The sequence below is a fragment of the Frankliniella occidentalis genome, unplaced genomic scaffold (genome assembly GCF_000697945.3).
Source record: "Frankliniella occidentalis isolate FOCC.00 unplaced genomic scaffold, Focc_3.1 Scaffold39, whole genome shotgun sequence".
NCBI lineage: Eukaryota > Metazoa > Arthropoda > Insecta > Thysanoptera > Thripidae > Frankliniella > Frankliniella occidentalis.
This window is the reverse complement of record NW_026267169.1, coordinates 2,248,812-2,268,061: the sequence shown is the minus strand read 5'-3', so window position 1 is coordinate 2,268,061 and position 19,250 is coordinate 2,248,812. Positions and strand designations below refer to the sequence as shown.

General features: G+C 51.1%; 4 protein-coding genes across 5 annotated transcripts in view; 2 read left to right on the top strand and 2 right to left on the bottom strand.

The window, feature by feature from the left end:
• The first annotated feature begins 1,661 nt into the window (after positions 1-1,661).
• LOC113202601 (uncharacterized) lies at positions 1,662-9,448 on the top strand. The gene is made up of 14 exons (XM_026416906.2): positions 1,662-2,027; positions 3,674-3,830; positions 3,907-4,032; positions 4,110-4,256; positions 4,335-4,452; positions 4,533-4,633; positions 4,715-4,930; positions 5,014-5,230; positions 5,303-5,657; positions 5,773-5,962; positions 6,057-6,194; positions 6,314-6,607; positions 6,688-6,935; positions 8,095-9,448. The coding sequence occupies exons 1-14, from the start codon at positions 1,918-1,920 to the stop codon at positions 8,153-8,155; spliced, it is 2,478 nt and encodes an 825-aa protein (XP_026272691.1). The 5' UTR covers positions 1,662-1,917; the 3' UTR covers positions 8,156-9,448.
• Positions 9,449-9,670: 222 nt separating this feature from the next.
• LOC113202603 (gem-associated protein 6-like) lies at positions 9,671-10,489 on the bottom strand. The gene is made up of 2 exons (XM_026416908.2): positions 10,273-10,489; positions 9,671-10,141 (listed from the first exon to the last, which is right to left on the bottom strand). The coding sequence occupies exons 1-2, from the start codon at positions 10,443-10,445 to the stop codon at positions 9,757-9,759; spliced, it is 558 nt and encodes a 185-aa protein (XP_026272693.1). The 5' UTR covers positions 10,446-10,489; the 3' UTR covers positions 9,671-9,756.
• Positions 10,490-10,820: 331 nt separating this feature from the next.
• LOC113202602 (uncharacterized) lies at positions 10,821-12,612 on the bottom strand. 2 transcript variants are annotated; one of them, XM_052266430.1, is made up of 3 exons: positions 11,724-12,612; positions 11,471-11,643; positions 10,821-11,373 (listed from the first exon to the last, which is right to left on the bottom strand). In XM_052266430.1, exons 1-3 carry the CDS (start codon positions 11,971-11,973, stop codon positions 11,140-11,142), a joined length of 657 nt encoding a protein of 218 aa, XP_052122390.1. In that variant the 5' UTR covers positions 11,974-12,612; the 3' UTR covers positions 10,821-11,139. The 2 variants fall into 2 exon arrangements, with proteins under 2 accessions (XP_052122390.1, XP_026272692.1); XM_026416907.2 differs by having other exon boundaries at positions 10,821-11,391; positions 11,724-12,607.
• Positions 12,613-17,465: 4,853 nt separating this feature from the next.
• The window catches only part of LOC113202609 (influenza virus NS1A-binding protein homolog), a 30,314-nt gene continuing 28,529 nt past the window's right edge, over positions 17,466-19,250 (top strand). The window contains exon 1 of the mRNA XM_052266429.1: positions 17,466-17,779. The gene's annotated coding sequence lies outside the window, so the exon portion shown is untranslated. The remainder of the gene's footprint in view (positions 17,780-19,250) is intronic.

Here is a 19,250-nt window from a genome sequence, read left to right as displayed (position 1 = left end):
GCGCACTTCTGGTTACTCGTCGTTTCGCGTTTTATTTTTTTGTTTTGCCACCCCGCAACAATTTAATTTGTTTGACAAGTATTGCTGTTTTACTGTGGCCCGTCGCGACGGCGCCTCTTGATAGTCGGTACGCAAAGCATGTGTGCAGGTGCGCGGGGGCACCGTGTCGGGTCGAAGTGTAGGGTGGTTCTCGTGGCGGCTCTACTGGAACACTGAAAAAAAACATTTTGTAAATGCTATTGATCGGTGACTTATGAATCACCAGCGCAACCCACCCCCAACAGACACTGGTTTCTTTCTCTTTGTTCAGGCGCGGATTCTGGTCTGTTTGTAGTAGCTGCCAAGTGTTTTTTGTCTGCGTACTCTGTCAATTCAAATGTGTACATTGTACACTTTAAATAAAGTGTACGTAGCATGTATGCTTTAATTAATGTGAACATGCCAATGTACACTTTTATAAATGTGCACATGCCCATGTACACATCTTTTGAAGTGTGACCCATCCCAGTGAGAAATGCGGATATCAAATTGACATCAGAACGATATCGGACATCAGAAAAGTGTCGATTTCGGGCCCATTTTTGAATCAGTTCGGAGTCAGAAACTTGAAAACGATATCGTTCTGATATCGATTCGATATCGCTTAAAATTCATTTCGCACTGGGATGTATGCTATACAAATACTACACATACAGCTGTTATTATACATGCCATGTACACTTTAAAAGATGTGTACATGGGCATGTTTACAGTTATAAATGCGCACATGGACATGTCCACATTAATTAAAAGCATACATGCCATGTACACTTTATTTAAAGTGTACAATGTACACATTTGAATTGACAGAGTAGAGGGGAAGGGGGAGTACTCCCTTTTTTGCCTATCTAACTTTTGTTCTATTTTGTCCCACCCACGGGTTGTTTTCCTTTTTATTCGTTTCTTTGTTCTTTTCTTTTCTTTCTGTTGTTGTTTGGGGAAAGTATCTTTCTCTAGGTTGAACCTAACCGTCCACCCGGCATGGTCGCCCAAACACGCTGATCGGAGCGGAATATTCCCCGCGAGATTGCCCGCCCTGTCCGCGAGCCCCTCGAACCGGACCGAGCCGAGCCGAGCGGTATCAATTGAATTTAAGCGCCTCGCTCCTCCCCAACCTTGGCGCGCGGCGGTTCTGTTGGCAGCGCCGGATCACGAAACAAGTGCATGCTCTAGCAGACGGCCGACACTTTTAGCATTCGCCTCGACGCGCTCGGTTCGGCTTCACGGCGCAAAGTGCGGAACATTTCAAGTGTGCTTTTCGTGTAGGTCGCGCGCGTACGTGCCGGCGAGGTCTGGGGCACGGTAAGGCACCGCGGGCGCCCGCTGTCATCCGCCGGGGAGTCTGTTTTCTGAGCGGAAAAGAGTGAACCGCGGAGCGCGGTGGTTGGCTCTTCTCCCTCCCCCACCACCCTGTCCCTGTCACCCGTTCACTCCGACTCGGAGATTCTTATTCCTTGTTTTCTCGGGCCGGGAAGTGTGGCACAGTGCGGCATTGCGTCAAACGTGGAATTGTGTTGAGTAGAGCTTTTTGTGATAATCCTCTGACCTCTCGGGGAGTAGCCTTCGTATGGTCTCGGCATCTTGTACATCTACTGCCGTCGCCCCGTCCGTTTGGTCAGTTCTACTTTATTTTTCTTTGAGGCGGGAGTGGCTGCACTTTGCCCAACTTATCTGGAATCCGTTTTCTCATACGGATTCCCCGCTTCGCTCCTCTTTTCATTCAAAGCCGCGGCGCGGACCGGAGCACCCACCCCTCACCCCTGCAGGCGTGACTCTGCCCTCCCCCTTTAGCCTAAGCCTGTACGCCGGTTGGGTGGAGAAGGTGCCAGAGCTTCATCGCGTTCATTCTGTATGTGTTCCGGAAGCAGGTAGAAGAAAATGGATTCTGACAAAACTGAGGCCAACGGCAGCCTGATAGTCGTGTCCAACAGGCTGCCCTTCGTGCTCAAGAGGAATGAAGAGACAAAAAAGCTGGAGAGGAAAGCCAGGTGAGTTTGTTTTCGTCGATCAGCTGGGCGGGACGGGGCGACGCAGTAGTTGCTGTGCAGAGGCCCTACTCAACAGTGTAACCTTGAACTTAAAATCGCCGCTGCTTGCAGAGCCCTGCCGCTCGCGCAAGTTCAGACCCTTTAGCACCAGCTGTACAGTGGTCGGCGAACAGTGACATGCCTGACTTTTACATTTTCTTTTGTCAATTTCAGTGTAGGCTTAACCCCCTCCCCCCCTCAAAATTACAACATTTGTTAAAAACTACCTGTTGCCTGTATGAATAGATTCAGAATACCTCTTCCTTCTGATTTTGTGAGGCTATCTTTTTGTGTCAGGGCAACCCTTTTTTGGCTTCAGGTAATGTTCGTTTTGAACGGCCCCTCATTTCCACCCTGTCATTTCATTAGAAACGCATCTACTGTATTTTGCAGTATTAGACCTAAAATTTCTTTTCATGCAACCATAATAAACAATCCTCAACCACATTTCAATTTTTACTTTGTATTAGTTTATTTGGACATTTCTTTTTCTTTAAAACCATTAAACCTTAGAAATTGTATTTTCTGTTTCATGAGTCACAAATTGACTTCTCTTCAAAATAAATTGATTATTATTGATGCGGAGTGTTTTGCAATTGATGAATGGTGCCAATATGTTCCCTGTGCAATCTCAGGGATGCTCTGGGCAACACACTCTTCGAATGAGGCTTGGCCAAATGCCAATAAAACTGCTGTACTAACTTCTGCTGTACTAACTCAGTTGGGGATAGCTAAGAATTCTAGTCACTTTAGAATTTTCTTATGCCTTGGAGAGCATTAAAATCTCACAAATATTTTCACAATGTGTTTTCCTTGCCTTGTATGAATTTTAGAAAGATTCCTGTCTTTTAGAGGTGTTTTTTGTTGAAGTGACTGCATGCTCAATTTACAATTGGATTTGATATTGGCAATACAAGATCAAGTCCCTTAAGATAAAGTGTCAAGGCCGTAGAATACTAGAACGTTTGCTGATGGCCCTCTCTGCGTCACAATGAACCTAGATACAGTAAATGTGAGCGCAGACTGCATTTTGACCTACAAACTTTGACTCTTATCAAAGTGGCCTTCTATTTTATTAACTTGTTGTGGCTCTGGGATGACCAGGAAGATAATCTCTTAAGTGTGTCCCTCAGTTTTTAAAATAGTGTAACAATACTCTTCCTATTATCTGTACACTTATCTTGATGAGGTGCATATGTGGAGAAGAGCCAGTTGTGCATCTTCACGTAACCAGCCTGACCACCTTATGAGGTCTCGTTTCTAAAGTGTTCTTCCCTATTTTGGAAGGACTTGTCTGACTTAAAGAGATGGAAGTCAGTGTAACAAGTATATTTGTCATGGGCACTAAATTTTGTTTTTGCTTATTGCCAACTAATGACCTTCTACATAACAATTATCTTTATGGGAAAGTAAATTTAGAATGGGCCTTATTGAATCCATATCCATGTACTTGTCTCTTTGATGTGTAAAATGAGGAGGGAACCGTTTAGTTTTCTAAATATGCTGGTGTTTATCCAGTGTCATTTCTTGCTTCTCTTTCTTTTAATACAGTTTTTGTGTTTTATTTTTTTATTTACTTATTTTTCAAACATTTTGTATTGTTCCAGCCCTGGCGGTTTAGTGACTGCAGTGGCCCCTGTTGTTGTAAAAGGTGGTGGTTACTGGGTAGGCTGGCCAGGAATTCATCTTGAAAATCCAGATGAAGCTATACCCGAATCAGACCCAGCTGACCGCACCCCAACTGCTGGTCTTCGCTCAGACAAGGTAAGCACCTTTTCCTATCTTTACCTTTCTTCTTATTAATAATGAACCAATCAAACTAATAAGAATTTTTTCTCAGGTTAGAGCAGTTCATGCTGACCCTAAAGTTTTTGACAGTTACTACAATGGTTGTTGCAACAACACATTTTGGCCACTGTTCCACTCAATGCCTGATAGAGCTTCATTCAGTGCAGAACATTGGAAGGTTAGTTAAGAAGTTATAATAGATTAAATAATATTGTGTGTTTATTTTCTCTTCTATTAATTAATTTACTTTCTTAGAATTACTACAATGTCAACAAAGAGTTTGCTCAGAAAACACTGTCAGCCTTGGCTGAGGTTTCAAAGGAGCAGAGTCCCGAATCTGGACCTCCAATTGTGTGGGTTCATGACTACCACCTGATGCTTGCTTCAAATTGGATTAGACAAGTACAAACTCTTAATTTGGTTTTGTTTTTTGTGACGTTAACTGAATTTCTTTGTATTTACCTTAATATTTTCTTTTAGGGAGCTGAAGAAATGAACCTCCGATGCAAACTAGGTTTCTTCCTTCACATTCCCTTCCCTCCATGGGACATTTTTAGGCTCTTCCCTTGGTCAGACGAAGTTCTGCAGGGAATGTTGGGTGAGCTCTTTAAATTTAAACATGCAGATAATGTAGACATTTTTATTTTAGAAGTATTTAAATGAACTTTTTTTATGTAGGTTGTGATATGGTTGGCTTCCATATTGAGGACTACTGCCTTAACTTTGTTGATTGCTGCCAAAGACGCTTAGGTTGCCGCGTTGACCGCAAAAATATGCTGGTAAACTTAGCTAGTTGAGGGTAGACTTTCAACCATTTTAAATTGTGTACAATCATATTTGAGATCATCTATCTGTAACAGGTGGAGCATGGTGGCCGGACTGTCAGGGTTCGTCCCCTACCAATCGGTATTCCATTTGACCGATTTGTGCAACTTGCACAGTCCTCTCCAAGAGTCATTTCCGGTACTACTAAGATTGTTCTTGGTGTCGATCGTCTTGATTACACCAAAGGATTAGTTCACCGTCTCAAGGCTTTTGAAATGTTGCTGGAAAAGCATCCTGAACACCTTGAAAAGGTAAACAACTTCACTCCCTTTAATATATTTCTTATTATTGCAACTATTCACATCAACATTTACGTTGGAGCTGTTTTTTTCAGGTGACTCTTCTTCAGATATCTGTTCCATCTCGTACAGATGTGAAGGAATATCAGGAATTGAAGGAGGAAATGGATCAATTAGTTGGGCGTATTAATGGACGTTTCACAACACCAAACTGGTCCCCTATCAGATACATTTATGGTTGTGTCAGTCAAGATGAATTGGCTGCATTTTATAGAGATGCTGCTGTGGCCCTTGTGACTCCTCTGAGAGATGGTAAATATCTGAATTTCACTGTCTAGAAAGCAATCTTCCTGGATCTTACTTATTTTTTATTAATTTATCTAGGAATGAACTTGGTGGCCAAGGAATTTGTAGCCTGTCAGATCAACGAACCTCCTGGTGTGTTGATTGTATCTCCTTTTGCTGGAGCAGGAGAAATGATGCATGAAGCTTTAATCTGCAATCCCTATGAAATTGGGGCTGCTGCTGAAGTAATTCACAGGGCACTTACTATGCCTGAAGATGAAAGGCAGTTGCGAATGAATTACCTTCGTAGACGGGAAAAGATTAATGATGTTAATTGCTGGATGAGGTCTTTCTTGAAGGCAATGGGTTCACTTATCTATGAAGATGGTGAGGAAACACTACCCACTACTATGCAGCCTGTAACTATGGATGACTTTGAGGAATACTTGGCCAAGTAAGTTATCATGGGATTGTTGAAGTCATTCATTGTAGTCTGTAAACCATGAAACAAAACATTGTTTTCTCTTTTGGTAATGTATTAGCTAATAGATCATTTACTTTGTTGGCAGGTATGTTGGCTCCAAACATAAATTGGCACTTCTCCTGGATTATGATGGAACTTTGGCACCCATTGCCCCTCATCCAGATCTAGCAATTTTACCTCCAGAGACTCGCAATGTACTGGAAAGGTTGTCCAATATGTCAGATGTGTACATTGCTATAATTTCTGGTCGCAATGTAAATAATGTAAAGGAAATGGTATGTTCAATTTTTTGCAAAAGCTTCAGAAGCTTTGTTTACCATCTTTGCCATCTGTGCTTCTCAGTTTATTAAATGATAAATATTTTTACAGGTTGGCATAAATGGTATAACATACGCTGGAAACCATGGATTGGAAATTTTACATCCAGATGGCAGTAGGTTTGTCCATCCCATGCCGATTGAATTTGAAGGAAAAGTAAGCGACTTGCTTAAGCAGCTTCAAGAAAAGGTTGGTTTTTAGTTCCTTTGTGATTATAAAACAAATTCTACATCTTATGCAACCATCACATTTATATTCAAATTTAATCTTAATTTAAAAAAAATAATATTTTTTTATATATTTAACAGGTTTGTCGGGATGGTGCCTGGGTGGAAAACAAAGGAGCTCTCCTCACCTTCCATTACAGAGAAACTCCTATTGAGGTGCGCCCAACAATGGTTGCAAAGGCAAAGCAACTTATTGAAGACGCAGGCTTCAGAGCTGGGCGTGCTCACTGTGCCATTGAAGCCAAGCCTCCTGTTCAGTGGAACAAAGGTCGTGCTTCTCTTTACATTCTTCGCACTGCCTTTGGAGTGGATTGGGAAGAAAGAGTAAGAATTATTTATGCTGGAGACGATGTCACAGATGAAGATGCTATGGAGGTAGATAGAGTTATACCTAAAACATTTTTTTTTAAAATTATCATTGCTTTTTGACATATGGCAATTTATTTTTTATCCAGGCTCTTAAAGGTATGGCGGCCACATTCCGTGTCACATCATCACAGATTGTGCGCACAGCCGCCGAGCGTCGTCTGCCAAGCACAGACTCTGTTCTCACCATGTTGAAGTGGGTGGAACGACATTTGAGTCGTCGCAAGCCCCGTGAGCATAATCCGGACAGAAGAAGTCGTAACAATTCCGGTATCAAAATGGAAATGTCTATTCCAGATGTGAGACGCTCTCCTTCACCTTCCCCATCAGCTGACAGGTATGGCAAGCGACAAGAAAGACCCTGCACAATGCCTGTCACTCTTGATTGAAGAACGTAGCTGTGTGTCAAGAAATTAGTGTGACAGTAGACCTGCTTGGTCTGTAGCACTCAAGTTTCATCTCTTCCTTTTTTCCTTCCTTTCTTTTTTTTTCAACTGCTTCCGCTTTTTCCTCCTGTCTGCATACTGACCACTTGCCATGAATTTGTTTATGTCTGGAGAAAATGAGATTTTTATTTGATGAACCAAAGAGATTGGCTTGGCCCATCAGTGGTGAATCCTGCTGGATCTTAAAGCATGATATTAGCTGTGATTTGCATTTTGGCATACACTTTATGAATCTCAGGCACAGGTTCTTGTCCCATCAAGTACACTATTGACGTGCCCAAATGTGCCAAAGACTGGTAGGCTTTATTGCCTACTGTAAATGCAACTTAAGATTTATTCTACTAACTCTCATTGATAATGAGGAATTGGACCAGAAATCACCTCTGGGCTCATAATATGTGCATAAGTAGGCAGTTTATTGCCTGTTGCATGGAAAGAAGATTAAAAACAACTGCAAGACCTTTTTTAAACCAAACTCAAGATAAATCACCGGTAGGCAGAATTGCCTGTGGTGCACAACCATCTCAAAGAAGTCCCAAAATTGCAAGTATATGGGAGTACATGGATAAATATCTGCTCTTCTGACTGTGTGATCATCTGCATGATCTTAGTTTGTGTAGTTAATCACCTTTGCACTGTAGTGTGGCTATTGCTTCAGTTTTTCAAGAGTTTTATCATCTATAAAAACAAGTGCCATACAAGCCTCCAGCTATGTGACCAAATTTGATTGAAAAAGAAAAAAAAAGACTTATAGTGTGCCATTTTGCTTTAAGGTAGTTCCTCAATGGGGTCTGTATTTGAGATAATTTTAGCTTACTACAGATCACTTTTATCAAGTATATTTTTTTACAAATTCCAACATTGAAATAACTAATGTTATTGACCAAAAGGAAAATTTCCTAGTGTTTAATTGTTATAGCCTTTAAAAAAAAATGTTATTTATATGAACTGATGGGATTTTCTATGTTTATATCTATAGCATAATTACTGTTTCAAGGGTTTACTTACCAATTCTGCAAGTGCAATAAATTTGAAATTAATTTTGTGCAGGGATGATGACGAGTTTTACCCAGCAAACGAAGTGGCAGACGGAGCAGAAGTCTCACTATAAAATCATCTCAAGGAAGAAGTTAATTCATCTGCAACCTGCATGCTGTTTTTTTTTTCTATATTGTCCTGCCGCATCATTCTTTTTTTAATGGTATCATTTTTTTTACTTCTTGATATGTAAGCATAGATTTGTGTGTAGATGCTAGTCTTGGTGTTTTTCTTCCTGTTGTAGCCACTCAACCTGTACGTAATTGTTATGATTGAAAACATATGAACTTGCTCTGGACGGCATTTTGTGATTTCACACTCTAAGAAAAGAAGCCCATTTTGATTTTAATTACATATGCCAGTGATATTTATGGATAGAGTTGTCTGTTGTCTTCCACTCCATGCTTTTGGCTCTAGTCTAAACAAGAGAGTAAATGAAACAGTTTCTCAATATTCCTTGTTTGTTTTTTTTAATGTTTTCATATTTTAATAAAGTTAAAGATTTGTTAAAATTATTTTTTTCTCATCAAAGAGCATGTTATGTTATTTCCTTCGTTCCTAAGTTACTATTAATTTTCAGATTGTGTTTACAAAAGAATTTGTTACCATTCAGAAGCTATATCAAGTTGTTATTTTTAGTTAATTATTGTGATGGAGGTGAAGTGAATTTCATCTACCTATTCAGCCCCCTTTGTTACACTTTTCAACACACATCTTTGTAGGATGTTTTATCCCAGTGTCGTGAAATCTTGCACACTATTGCATTTTTGTTGTTGTATGCATGTGGTGTAAAAGCCCTTAGGAAGTCTGTGCTCTACTTCTCACGTCCTTCCATTCTTGTACTGATATTATTTATGCAGCACTCAAACATATTATTGTAGTAAAGAAAATGCCAGATGAGCTGAGTATGCTCTTTAAGGTACATTAAACAATTTCTGTTAAATGTAGTTGTACTTAATAAGTTCTATGTTGTGCTGTGTCTTTGCCAACTCCTTATTTAAAGGAGAAAAAAATGTCAGTAAGTATATATCTTTTTTTCTTTTTTTTTATGGTAATCATTTGTAATGATTTAAAATGGTAACAGCTGTCAATTTTAGTGCTTCTAATAGTGCCAAATAATTTGCTGTTAGTCTAGCAAATGAATTTAGTATGCCTGTCTCACTGTAACAAAGACTGTCCAAAATGAAATGGGTGGCGTAAGCTCTGAAAGTCTATAATTTTTTTACTCCCACCTATGCACATTTTGTTTTTCAAAGTTTTATCATGTGAATGAAAGAATATTGAATGGGTGAGTGAGTGAATGAAAGGCTGTGTGTTTGATATCTCAAACTACCTAATAAAGCATTGTAATTTTTGTCTGTTGAAATTGTTTTCTAATTACTGCCTTCCCATGCACTTTCATCAGTAATCACAGCACCCCTTGATAGTTCGTTTTTATGGCATTGATGGAGGTCTGAACCATTTGTTTATGTGGGATTGATAGTCTAGACCATCCATTTCAATTAAGTTCATTGACTAGAATAGTCAACATTGATAGTTTTTGAGGCCCATGTGTGACAGCAAATTACTGAAAAATCAAGTCATCGGATACAAAAAAATAAATATATTTGGCAGTCATAAAATGTTAAACAGTATTTACCTCAAAATAAACCACGGCAACCACAAACTCACTCATTAAGAATCACATTTTTCTAGGAGTCCTGAGGTGATCCAAGGCATTTGTTTCAAAAGGTTGTGGACACGTTCCATAATTACGTCATTCGAAACAAAGCACTGTTTAAGCCCATACGGGGAGTCTATCACAATGACATCTTCCATTACAAGCATGTTGCCATCCTCAACAACTGGGATGTGGTTAGCGCACAGCCATGCTTTAAGTTGAACTCTACGCCTCTCAGACTCATCATCACTAATTTGTTCTTCTGTTACAAAAAGAAGTTCATCTGGTATGCTGTCGCAGGATGCGTCATCAGAAGGTAGGTGAGCAATAGTTGAAACGGAGTGGCCAACAATGATGTCCATGCTGATCCTGTCATCTTGGCGCCTCAATAATATGACGCTGAAAAGAAGGACCATCAAAATTGTTAAAAAGACAAACGTTACCTTCATAAGACCGAATAGGCACTTCTGGCTCTTCCCAATCATAACACGAGTCAAATAAGGTTATCGGCGATCATTTTGGTCTTTCACCTTTCAGAAACGGGGTCGATCGTGTACACATATCCTTTCAATGAAGCGCCCAAGTTCGTCTTTACCTCGACGTAACGATTAACGAATGACTTAAAGTGTAGAGGGTCATTAACATAAACTTTCGACTTGTTTGCTGCGTTTTCGGGAGAAGCAGACCGGTCCTCTTCCGCCATTTTTCGTCTCCCCTTCCCGTCCCGTCCAAACAAAAACAAACTGGCGGGCGGGAGAGGAAGGGGAGGGAAGGCGGGTGGTTCGCAGTTCTGCCAATACCACCTGATCAGCCGCGCGCTTTACGAACGCGAGTTGGCTGCGAGAGTCCTAGCACCTTGAGTTCTCAAGCTAGCACGGCCTACACTCTGACTCTAGCTGTCGCTGTCACTTTACACCTTCTGTCAGCGATACCGCACTGCAGTATGTCCATGCCTACTCGCTCCATCCGTGAGGCGCCATGCCATGATGACCCTTAAGGTAGGCAAGACCCCAACACTATTTTGTCGTAGCCCAGACACACCACACCGGATACATGTATTGCGTGAATACTTACGGTGGTATAATGCGGAGAGCGGTGAGAAGTCATGCGTCGTCGCCATGGTGTGGGCGTGTCCCTGGGACTGGGGTGAGGGGAATGCCACCACAGGGGGGCTTCTCGGGATCCACTTGGAGAACGGGAATGCGGCGGAGAAGAGAACGAACTGGTGAACGCGCCATAGGAGCTAATGGAGAACGTTCGTTCCCTGCGGCCGTTCCTTCACGCGTTCACGGCACCGCTCGTTCTCTCACTTGGTTCCCGAGAAGCACCCGGGCCGCCCCCCCTCGCCCTCCTGAACTGTCTCCACGCCATGGCACGTCGCCGACGTCTCCCTGCAACTACTTTCTCCTGGCGTGGGCGGCGTACGCCAGGTCGCTGGCGCCCGAGGAGGACGCTTCCGTCCCCGCTGTCGCCGGGGCGGTGCCGGCGCGCCTCTTGTAGGGCGAGTAGCTGCTCGCGGCCGCGTACTGCTGCTGCCCGTACTGCTGCTGTCCGTACTGCGGGCCGTAGGTGGTGGGCGGCGGCCCGTACACGGGGGGCGGCGGTCCGTACGGGGCGGGGGCGGTTTTGAGCTGGATCCATGAGGGCACCTGTCAGTATCGGTCGTTATTGTATTCGTCAACAAAAGAGAAGGACGCATTTCGACCGAGGAGCACACACACGACCCACCTCCCGGAGTAGCATGCGGATGAGCGCCACGACGAAGTAGGTGAGGTGGCCCATGATGACGAGCAGGGCAATCTTGAACTTGACGACTACCACGGCGAACGCCCACGCCCACCAGGAGTACACCTGCCAGATGTGCCAGTACCACAGCTTTTTCTTGTGGATGCCGCGCTGACCTGTCGAGCGGGAGGCGGTGGTACAGGATCAGAGCGGTGGTACGGGGGCCTCGCATGACACTCACAAAGTATCTATCTACCTGGGTTCGTGGTGGCCACCTTGGTGTCTGCACTGTTGCCCTCTGCTGAAGCGTCGTCCTCCCCGGAGGCCTCTGGGGTTGTGATGCCCAGCATGGACAGGACGCCGTCAACCACCTGTCTGGACGTAGCGGAGCCGGTTGTGGGGACGACCGCGACGGACGTGCCGTCCACGGGGCTCGAGCCGGCGGCGGCGGCAGCAGCGGCCAGCATCGCGGCACAGGACACCAACAGCACGACGGTGGACGACATGTCGGCTAACGACGGGGAGGCTGTGACTGACTGTTTGGGCGGCCGCGTTCCCTATTAAGGACTCGCCGAGGGTCGCCTCCGAGGGGGTGCCGTCTCTCTCGCACCCGTCGCAGGTGTGCCGCGGGGAAGGGCGGCCCCTTCCGGACGCGGCCCTCCGAGAGGGGGGCTCGCACCCTGGTGTCAAGAACTATCTCGGCCACGCCGAAAGCAAACGGGGTTATTTCGACGACTTTCCCTCGCCGACACTCGGTCGCGTGTGCCCCCGTAGGGCCTCCCCCTCGTGCGCCCCTCGGCCTCGGCTGCGACCCGTTGCTCCGAGTGGTACCCGGCAGCCCGCCGTTTTCATGGTCGTGGACGTGGAGTACACACAGCACCAGCCCACTCGGGCGCGGGCGGGGGCGGCGGCGTGGCGCGCCGCAGAGGTGGGCAACCAAACCGACACGAACGCCCGACGGCCCGACGGCGCGGCGCTCACCTCGGGAAGAAAGGTGCCACCGTGTCAGCGATCTGTCGCGGAGCGGAAAGTCATTTCGCACCTGTCGCCGTGTGATAGCGACGTTAATGTCACCGGCGGCCCCCCGCACACCCACCACCCTCCCAAAGTGACTCAACCACTTACGATCGAAGTCAACTGCCGTTATGAGACCCCTTTTTCCGACAACCAACTAACATATACTCTACAGGTTTCGCCACGGTGTCTACGGTTTGCTTATCGTCGCGTCGATGAGATTAAATTACGTCTGAAGTCCGTCTGTTCCAAGTAGTGTGTCCGTGTGTCCGCACGAGAGGCATCTCTGCAGGTGCGTCTCGCTAGGCTGCGGCCCCACCGGCAGGTGCGATAGCGCCTTCCGAGGGCCCTAATGGGGGCAGGTTCAAGTACCAGTCTCGGCCCGGCCCCAGCAGTCCCCTGGGCTGCACTCGCGGCTTGCCGTTTCTGGGTTCCTGCTATTTTCGGCCGCTCGCCCGCGATACCGCTCTCCTTCTCCTGCTCTCCTCCTGCATGAGCGCGTCCTTCCGGTGTTCTATATGGGAGAGCGGGTGTGAGCAGGATGAGGGCGTTCAGGCACGGAAGCACAACCCCTCCCTCCCGCCGCCTCCCCGCCCCGCCGTGCCATACGCCACCCCCTAGAGAGCCTCGCCTCTCGCCTCGGCGATCCGCTTCGGTCGGAGTTGTTGTGTTGTACCGCGGAAAGTTTTGTTGTGCGAACTTCGCACACACGACATTGTGCTGCGCGCCATGTGGCCGTCCCGTCCGCTCCGCTACCGCTGTCTTTAGTCCAATCGATCACACCCTCCACTACTCCCCTCCCCCTCCGCGCCCCCTCTTCGCTCACCACTTGGTCTCAATGTTTGGGGAGTACCTTGACCTTGAGGCGTCGGGCGCATCGCGCGCATATCGCGTCCCCGCAGTTCATGAGGGGCCCCCTGCGTGTAGTGCGCGACGGCCTCCGGGCGCTCCTTCAAGGGCACCTGCAAGAAGGGCACCTGCAAGAAGGGCACCTGCAAGAAGGGCACCTGCAAGAAGGGCACCTGCAAGAAGGGCACCTGCAAGAAGGGCTCCTGCAAAACGGGCTCCTGCAAAACGGGCTCCTGCAAGAAGGGTTCCTGCAAGAAGGACACTGGCAAGAAGGGCACTGGCAAGAAGGTTAGCTGCAAGAAGGGCACCTGCAAGGGCACCTGCAAGGGCACCTACAAGGGCACCTACAAGGGCACCTACAAGGGCACCTGCAAGGGCACCTACAAGGGCACCTACAAGGGGCCCCGCCAGGCCGTCCCTAAGAGCTCCTCCGGGGCGGCGGTGCAGGCTGCTCCCGCTGCACGCGGTGCCCCGGCGGCCGGGTGCTGGCACAGCCACATCGCGTGCGGCCGCACGTCGTCCTCCCCGCGAGGTCCTCCTCCCCGTACCAGGGCCCCGCTGCGATGTGTCATGCCTAATACTCTCCGCGACCTCGACCGTGTTATTCCTCCCTCTTCCATCTTTGTTTTCTCTGCTCGCAGCAGAGTATTTTCAGCGACGCTAAACGAGTTTTTGCTGCCTTTCATTATTTTCCGCCTTGCGCCCCGCCTCGCAGACCCTTATTGCGCTGCCTGTCGCGGGTCCCCCTTCTTCCTCTCCCGCGCCCTTCCGTTTCGGCTGCCGGTCTAAATTAATGCTTTTTAAAAGGCGACGCTCGGCGCATTCACATTCAAATCCAGCAGCACCGTTGGGGAAGGGCGCGACTCTCTGACCTCTCGCGGCAGCGGCGGCAGCGAGCGACGACGCTACAGCAGCGTGAGTGGGCGTTTGGAGAAACTTTTCCTCGTCTTTGAAGCAAACGCCTCTTCTCTCTCTCTCGGCGCAGGCATTAATTTGTGCGCGCAGCTCCCGCTCCTCCGCGGATACACCCCAGTTAGGGCTTCCAGCGGAGCGGAGCCCCTTTTGTTATATTAGAGAGCAGCCGGGACCGGGACAAGGGAGAAGCAGGCAGGACTTGATGCTTGTTCCCCGGTGCCGGTGCACCGGTCCGAGAGTGGCGGTGTCAAGCACAAGAAGCGAGAAGGGACTACTAGAGGGGTCGAGGTTAGAAGGAGCGGAGGAGCGGGCGTTAGAGCTGTCTAGAGTGGGCTCTAGCGAGCGCTAGTCAGCTCTCCTCCGGGGGGCTCAAGGACTCGAGGGTCTCGCCGTGCTCAAGGCGCGGTGTGGCGCAGCGCCGCCTGACCTGTACTGCTGCAGGAGGACCCGCCCGCCGCGCGGCGCCTGACCTACAAGGCGGGGCTGCCCAGCGGGGGTCAGCGGAAGGATTTGGAACGCGGGCGGGCGGTGTGGGAAATCCGCGACCCCTCCTTCCTAAGTGGGTAGGGTGATGAGAGGCGCGCTCGTCGGGGAGGGGTGAGTGGAGCTTGGTGAGAGCTGCTTGTTGAGTTGTCGGGGCGGGTGCGCGGGGATTATTACAACAGGGATGAGGGCAGGTTGAGAGAAGGGATGCGCTGGCGCTGTCCTCGTTGAGAGGCGTGGCAGGGCGGGGCGGCTAGGAATGCGATGGCTTATTGATCGATATGCCGCCCTTCCGTCTCTGTCCTTCGCCCTTTTAGACCGCTCCCTTACTCACTCGGAGTGAGAGACAACGCGCCGCGGACGGAGCGGGCGGGGTTCGGGGAGGGGGTGTGGGGGGTGGTCGTGACGTCACTGGGCTGGAGCGGGCGAAAGGCCTGGAGGGCTGCTGGAGAGAGGGAGAAAGAAGGAGGTGAGGGGGGGGGGGGGGGATAAGGCAAGGCACGGGCCGGTACCGACTTTCTGCGACGCAGGGTACAGGCGGGATGGGGATGGGATGGAGGCACGGCACGATCTGCTTTGCCGTGCGCAGCGGCCGAGCCCCAAAGGGCGGGGGCGGCGGCAGCGGCGGCGGGGGCCTTTCCGCCCCCCAATCGCACTCAGCAAATCTATCAGGATAGCCCACCCGTCCGCCCCCGCCCGCCCCCCGCAGACGTCATTGAGTGTGATTGGCGCCCGTCGGTCGGGGCGGGGCCGGCCCGGCCCGGGGGCCAGGGCCGTCCTGTCGGGGTCGTCCTGTCGGGGTCGTCCTCGGCCTCGGTCGCCCTGCCAGCGCCTGCCCCGCCGGGCCCACACGGGGGGTGCGACACGACGGCCCCCTGCCCGGCCATGATACGCAGTGGCACACAGGACGGCGTGCTGTTGTTTCATTCAACAGGTCGGCGGCCGAGGGCGCCGGCCCCGCCCGGCCCGGCCCGCGCGAGCAGGCGGCCCGACAACGGCGAGGGCGTCGGACCCGCCCCGCCCGGGCCGGAGGCTCCGCCGCCGGCGGGGCCGCGTGGCGCCTCGGCTTCCGTCCTCATACATTCTGCACCAGGGGGCGGCCGATTAAAAGGCACTCCTAGGAGGGCTCCTGGCTCCTGGCTGTGCTGCAAGGCACGCAGGCGTGCGGGCCCGGAACCTTTATTCGTTCGGGAAATTGAAATTAAAATAATTTCTATTTAAGGACTTTATACAAAAGGGCTAAAAAGCCCCACTGCAGTACGCAGTCCGCTCGGAACGACGGTGGGCAAACCCAGCCCCGCCACGACCTGCGTGCGGTACGATACCGCATGTAAAGGCAATACACCACAGTGTCGCGGGTTTGCCTACCCGATCTGCCCGTAAGGCGCCATAGCCCCTTGGCTAGGCTAACCCGCGACACTGTGGAGCTTTGGCCTTTACAGTCGGTAGGCGAAAGTGCGCGGGGTCAATCAGCCGCCTGTCATTCATTCATTATCACCCTCATTTCGACACCCTCCTTTTCTTACCTTATCTCGATTTTCCCTCCGTCGTGCTCGAGGGGTAGAGAGGTCGTTTACCAGCTCGAGCGTGAGGGTTGGGAATAAGAGGGGGGAGGAAGGGGGGGAGGGGGTAGGTACGCGGTTCTCCGCGTAATGGACCCCCCGAACTCTGCTGCTCACCCTCTGCCCTTCCCATCCCCCTCCTCCTCCCCCCCTCCCCTCACTCACCGACGCCACACTGACGAGCACACAGAGCGCGGGCCTCGTGGGGGATTTGGGGGATTTATTAAGCGGAGCCCAACGACCTTGATATCTCTCGCGCAATCTGAGGCGGCAGTGTGCGTGTTGCTGCGGGGAAGGGGATGTGAGTGTGCTTGTGTTGTGTGAGTGTGAGTGTGTGTGAGAGAGAGAGTGTGCGTGTGTGTACGTGCGTCGCCGCACCCCGACACCTGCCGTGCCCGCTCGGCTCCCAGCAGGCCGCCTCTCTCTCTCTCTATGTGTTGGTGTATTCACGGTTTGGTGCGCAGTTTGCTCGAGTAAGGGCGCTGTAGGGAGCTCGGGCGGGGGTAGGGGCGGGGGTAAGGGGCGGCCACCACATCCTCCGTCCCCCCTCGGCAACCTGGGCCCGCCGCTGCCGCTGCCTCCATGGAGGCCCCGCTGCTGCTGTTGCTGCTGCTACCGGGCCTGCGCAGAGCACCCCGTGCCGCCCCCCGCACCGCCACCCTCCGGTGCAGCTCGATAGCGTGTCGCCGCCACGCGAAGCTTCGTGAAAAGCCGACGCCGTTGGGGGTGGCGCCTCGGGGCCGGCGCTGCCAACATTCGGAGACGTCGCACGTCGACGCTGTTGTGGCATCGCGTCCGCGCCGGGCGACGGGGTGCCTAACAGCTCGACCTGGATGCACTCCGCCACGACTTCAACTACATCGAGCACCTTTAGGGGCCACTACCACCTTCCGAAGGCCGCTGGCCTCCGCTGGATTAGGTTGGCTACGCGCGCGCTGCGAGCTACGCGGGGCCCGCGAGCAGGGCGGCCGGGGGCGGGCGGAGGCGGTCGGGGGCGGCTGGGCGCGGCCTCTCGGAGGGTGGGGGCTGGCGGGGGGCTCGGCGAGGGTTGTTGTACCCTGAAGGGACGCCACGCTGCGCTACGCGCCCTCAGTCGCGTTCGCGTTGGGACGCCCTCCGTGTCCGGCCCCTGAGTCCGGCCTGCCCCGCCCCCCTCTGAGCGCCACTGCTGCCCAGCCCCGCCCCGCCCCGCGCCGCCCCGTGACAGGACAGCTCCTGGTTGACTGCGCGTTAGATGGCTGTTGGCAGCAGGGTCCCCCGCCGCCCCCGCCGGCCACGCTGCTGCCCCCGCCGCCCCCGGCCCTCGGCGAGCACCAGCCTGGCGGTGCCATGACGCTTGCAGCCGCAGCTAGCTGCAGCAGCTGGCAGGACAAGCCGTACCAACCCAGCTAGCCGCCCGGCCAGCACCTAGGGCCCGCCGGAGCAGGCCCAGCAGTAGCCGCCCGCCCGCGGGACCGCCAGCGGCGCTCCGCTTTAGGAGCAGGACCAGGTAAATAAACACGGCGCCGCGGAGCCACGGGGTGGTGGCCGCCGCGCGGGGCAGGCAACACGTCGGGCGGTCAAGCGCGCCGCGCGGCGCACCCAGCAGGCGGTTCCCCGCCCGCTCGGAGCAGCGCGGCCTACGTGACGGCGGCGTCCTCATCCCCAGCTCCAGCAGCACTTCCGACGCTCGCCCAGATGTGCCCCGTTCTCCTCTCCAGTCGCACTCTCCTCCACTTCTCCTCCAGATGTGCCCCGTCCTCTTCTCCGGATCCAGTAGCAGAGTAGTATACTCTCCTCCGCTCCTCCAGAAACGGGAACGTCCGGAAAGTGCGCCCGATTTTGCTAAGATTTGTTTCGCACGGGAGCTCGGCGCCTGCGAAACTCGGGATAGGCCGCCCCGCAGTGCACGCGTGTGCTGCAGGCTCGATTTTGCCTACCTACCAGGCGCTATGAGAGCTCGTTTTGCAGGTCTCTCATGGCGAAGAACGGACATGAAGGTGTGGACCGTCCTCTCCTCCCGGGGCTCTCTCTCTCTCTCTCTGTAACTCCGCATATCCATGTGTGACGTTCCCTGATGCTCCTCCAGACCTTCTCCGGGCTCCGGCTCCCGGGCGCCTCCCCATGCTGCTGTCGCCTGGCCGTCCCCCCCGCCGCGCTCGCTCGCTCGCCCTCGCGACGACGGTCCACAGGCCGCTGCTGCTGCTGGTCGGGAGGAACGCACTTCTGGCTGACGTGGCTCGTCGTGCGTTATCGGATAATGGAAGGGTGTGAACCGCCGCCGTCGCGGAGTCTTTCCCACGCGAGGGCGCCTTGCTTGCACCGGCCGCGCCTGGTGGTGCACTCTGCTGCGTCGTCACTTTCGTCAGCTAACAGAGCGTTGCGTGTTGATGTCTGCGCGTCTAGTCGGGCGCAGCGGCGTGTCTTTCAGCGGAGAGGTAGAAATGGCGAAGCAAGACGCAATAAGTCAACCCGGATTTTGCTGTTGCTGCTGTTGTTGTTGGCACCCTCCTACTCTCTGTGAAATAACAAACAGAAAATAACGGCAACAACAACGAAACAGACAAGGCAATCTAGGAATGGACTAATGCTCCTGCTCTTTCAACTCAACGAGACAGGAAGTGTTTGTCAGCGACAGTATCCTCTGCCTTAAAGCATTGTGAGGGACTTTGTGCTTTGTGACCCGTGACCTTTGTCACTGCGAAATTCTCTAGTATTACTTCTAGAGAGCTATTCAGAGCGTGGAAAACCAGAATAAATTAAGTGCTTTGGTAAGTGCGGTGCAAGTAGTCCCAGCAACGCGGGCTTTTATAAAGTGGGCAGACGAACTCTGCTGGGACTAGATTTATGCGGTTTTTGTGCTCCAATCTGGCTCCAGTAGTCGAGCGGAGCGGTAGTCACATGATGGCTCGGTCACCGGATACATTCATTTCGTAACGCTATAAAGCGAGTGTAAACAGTGGCGAACGGGCCGGGGCGGG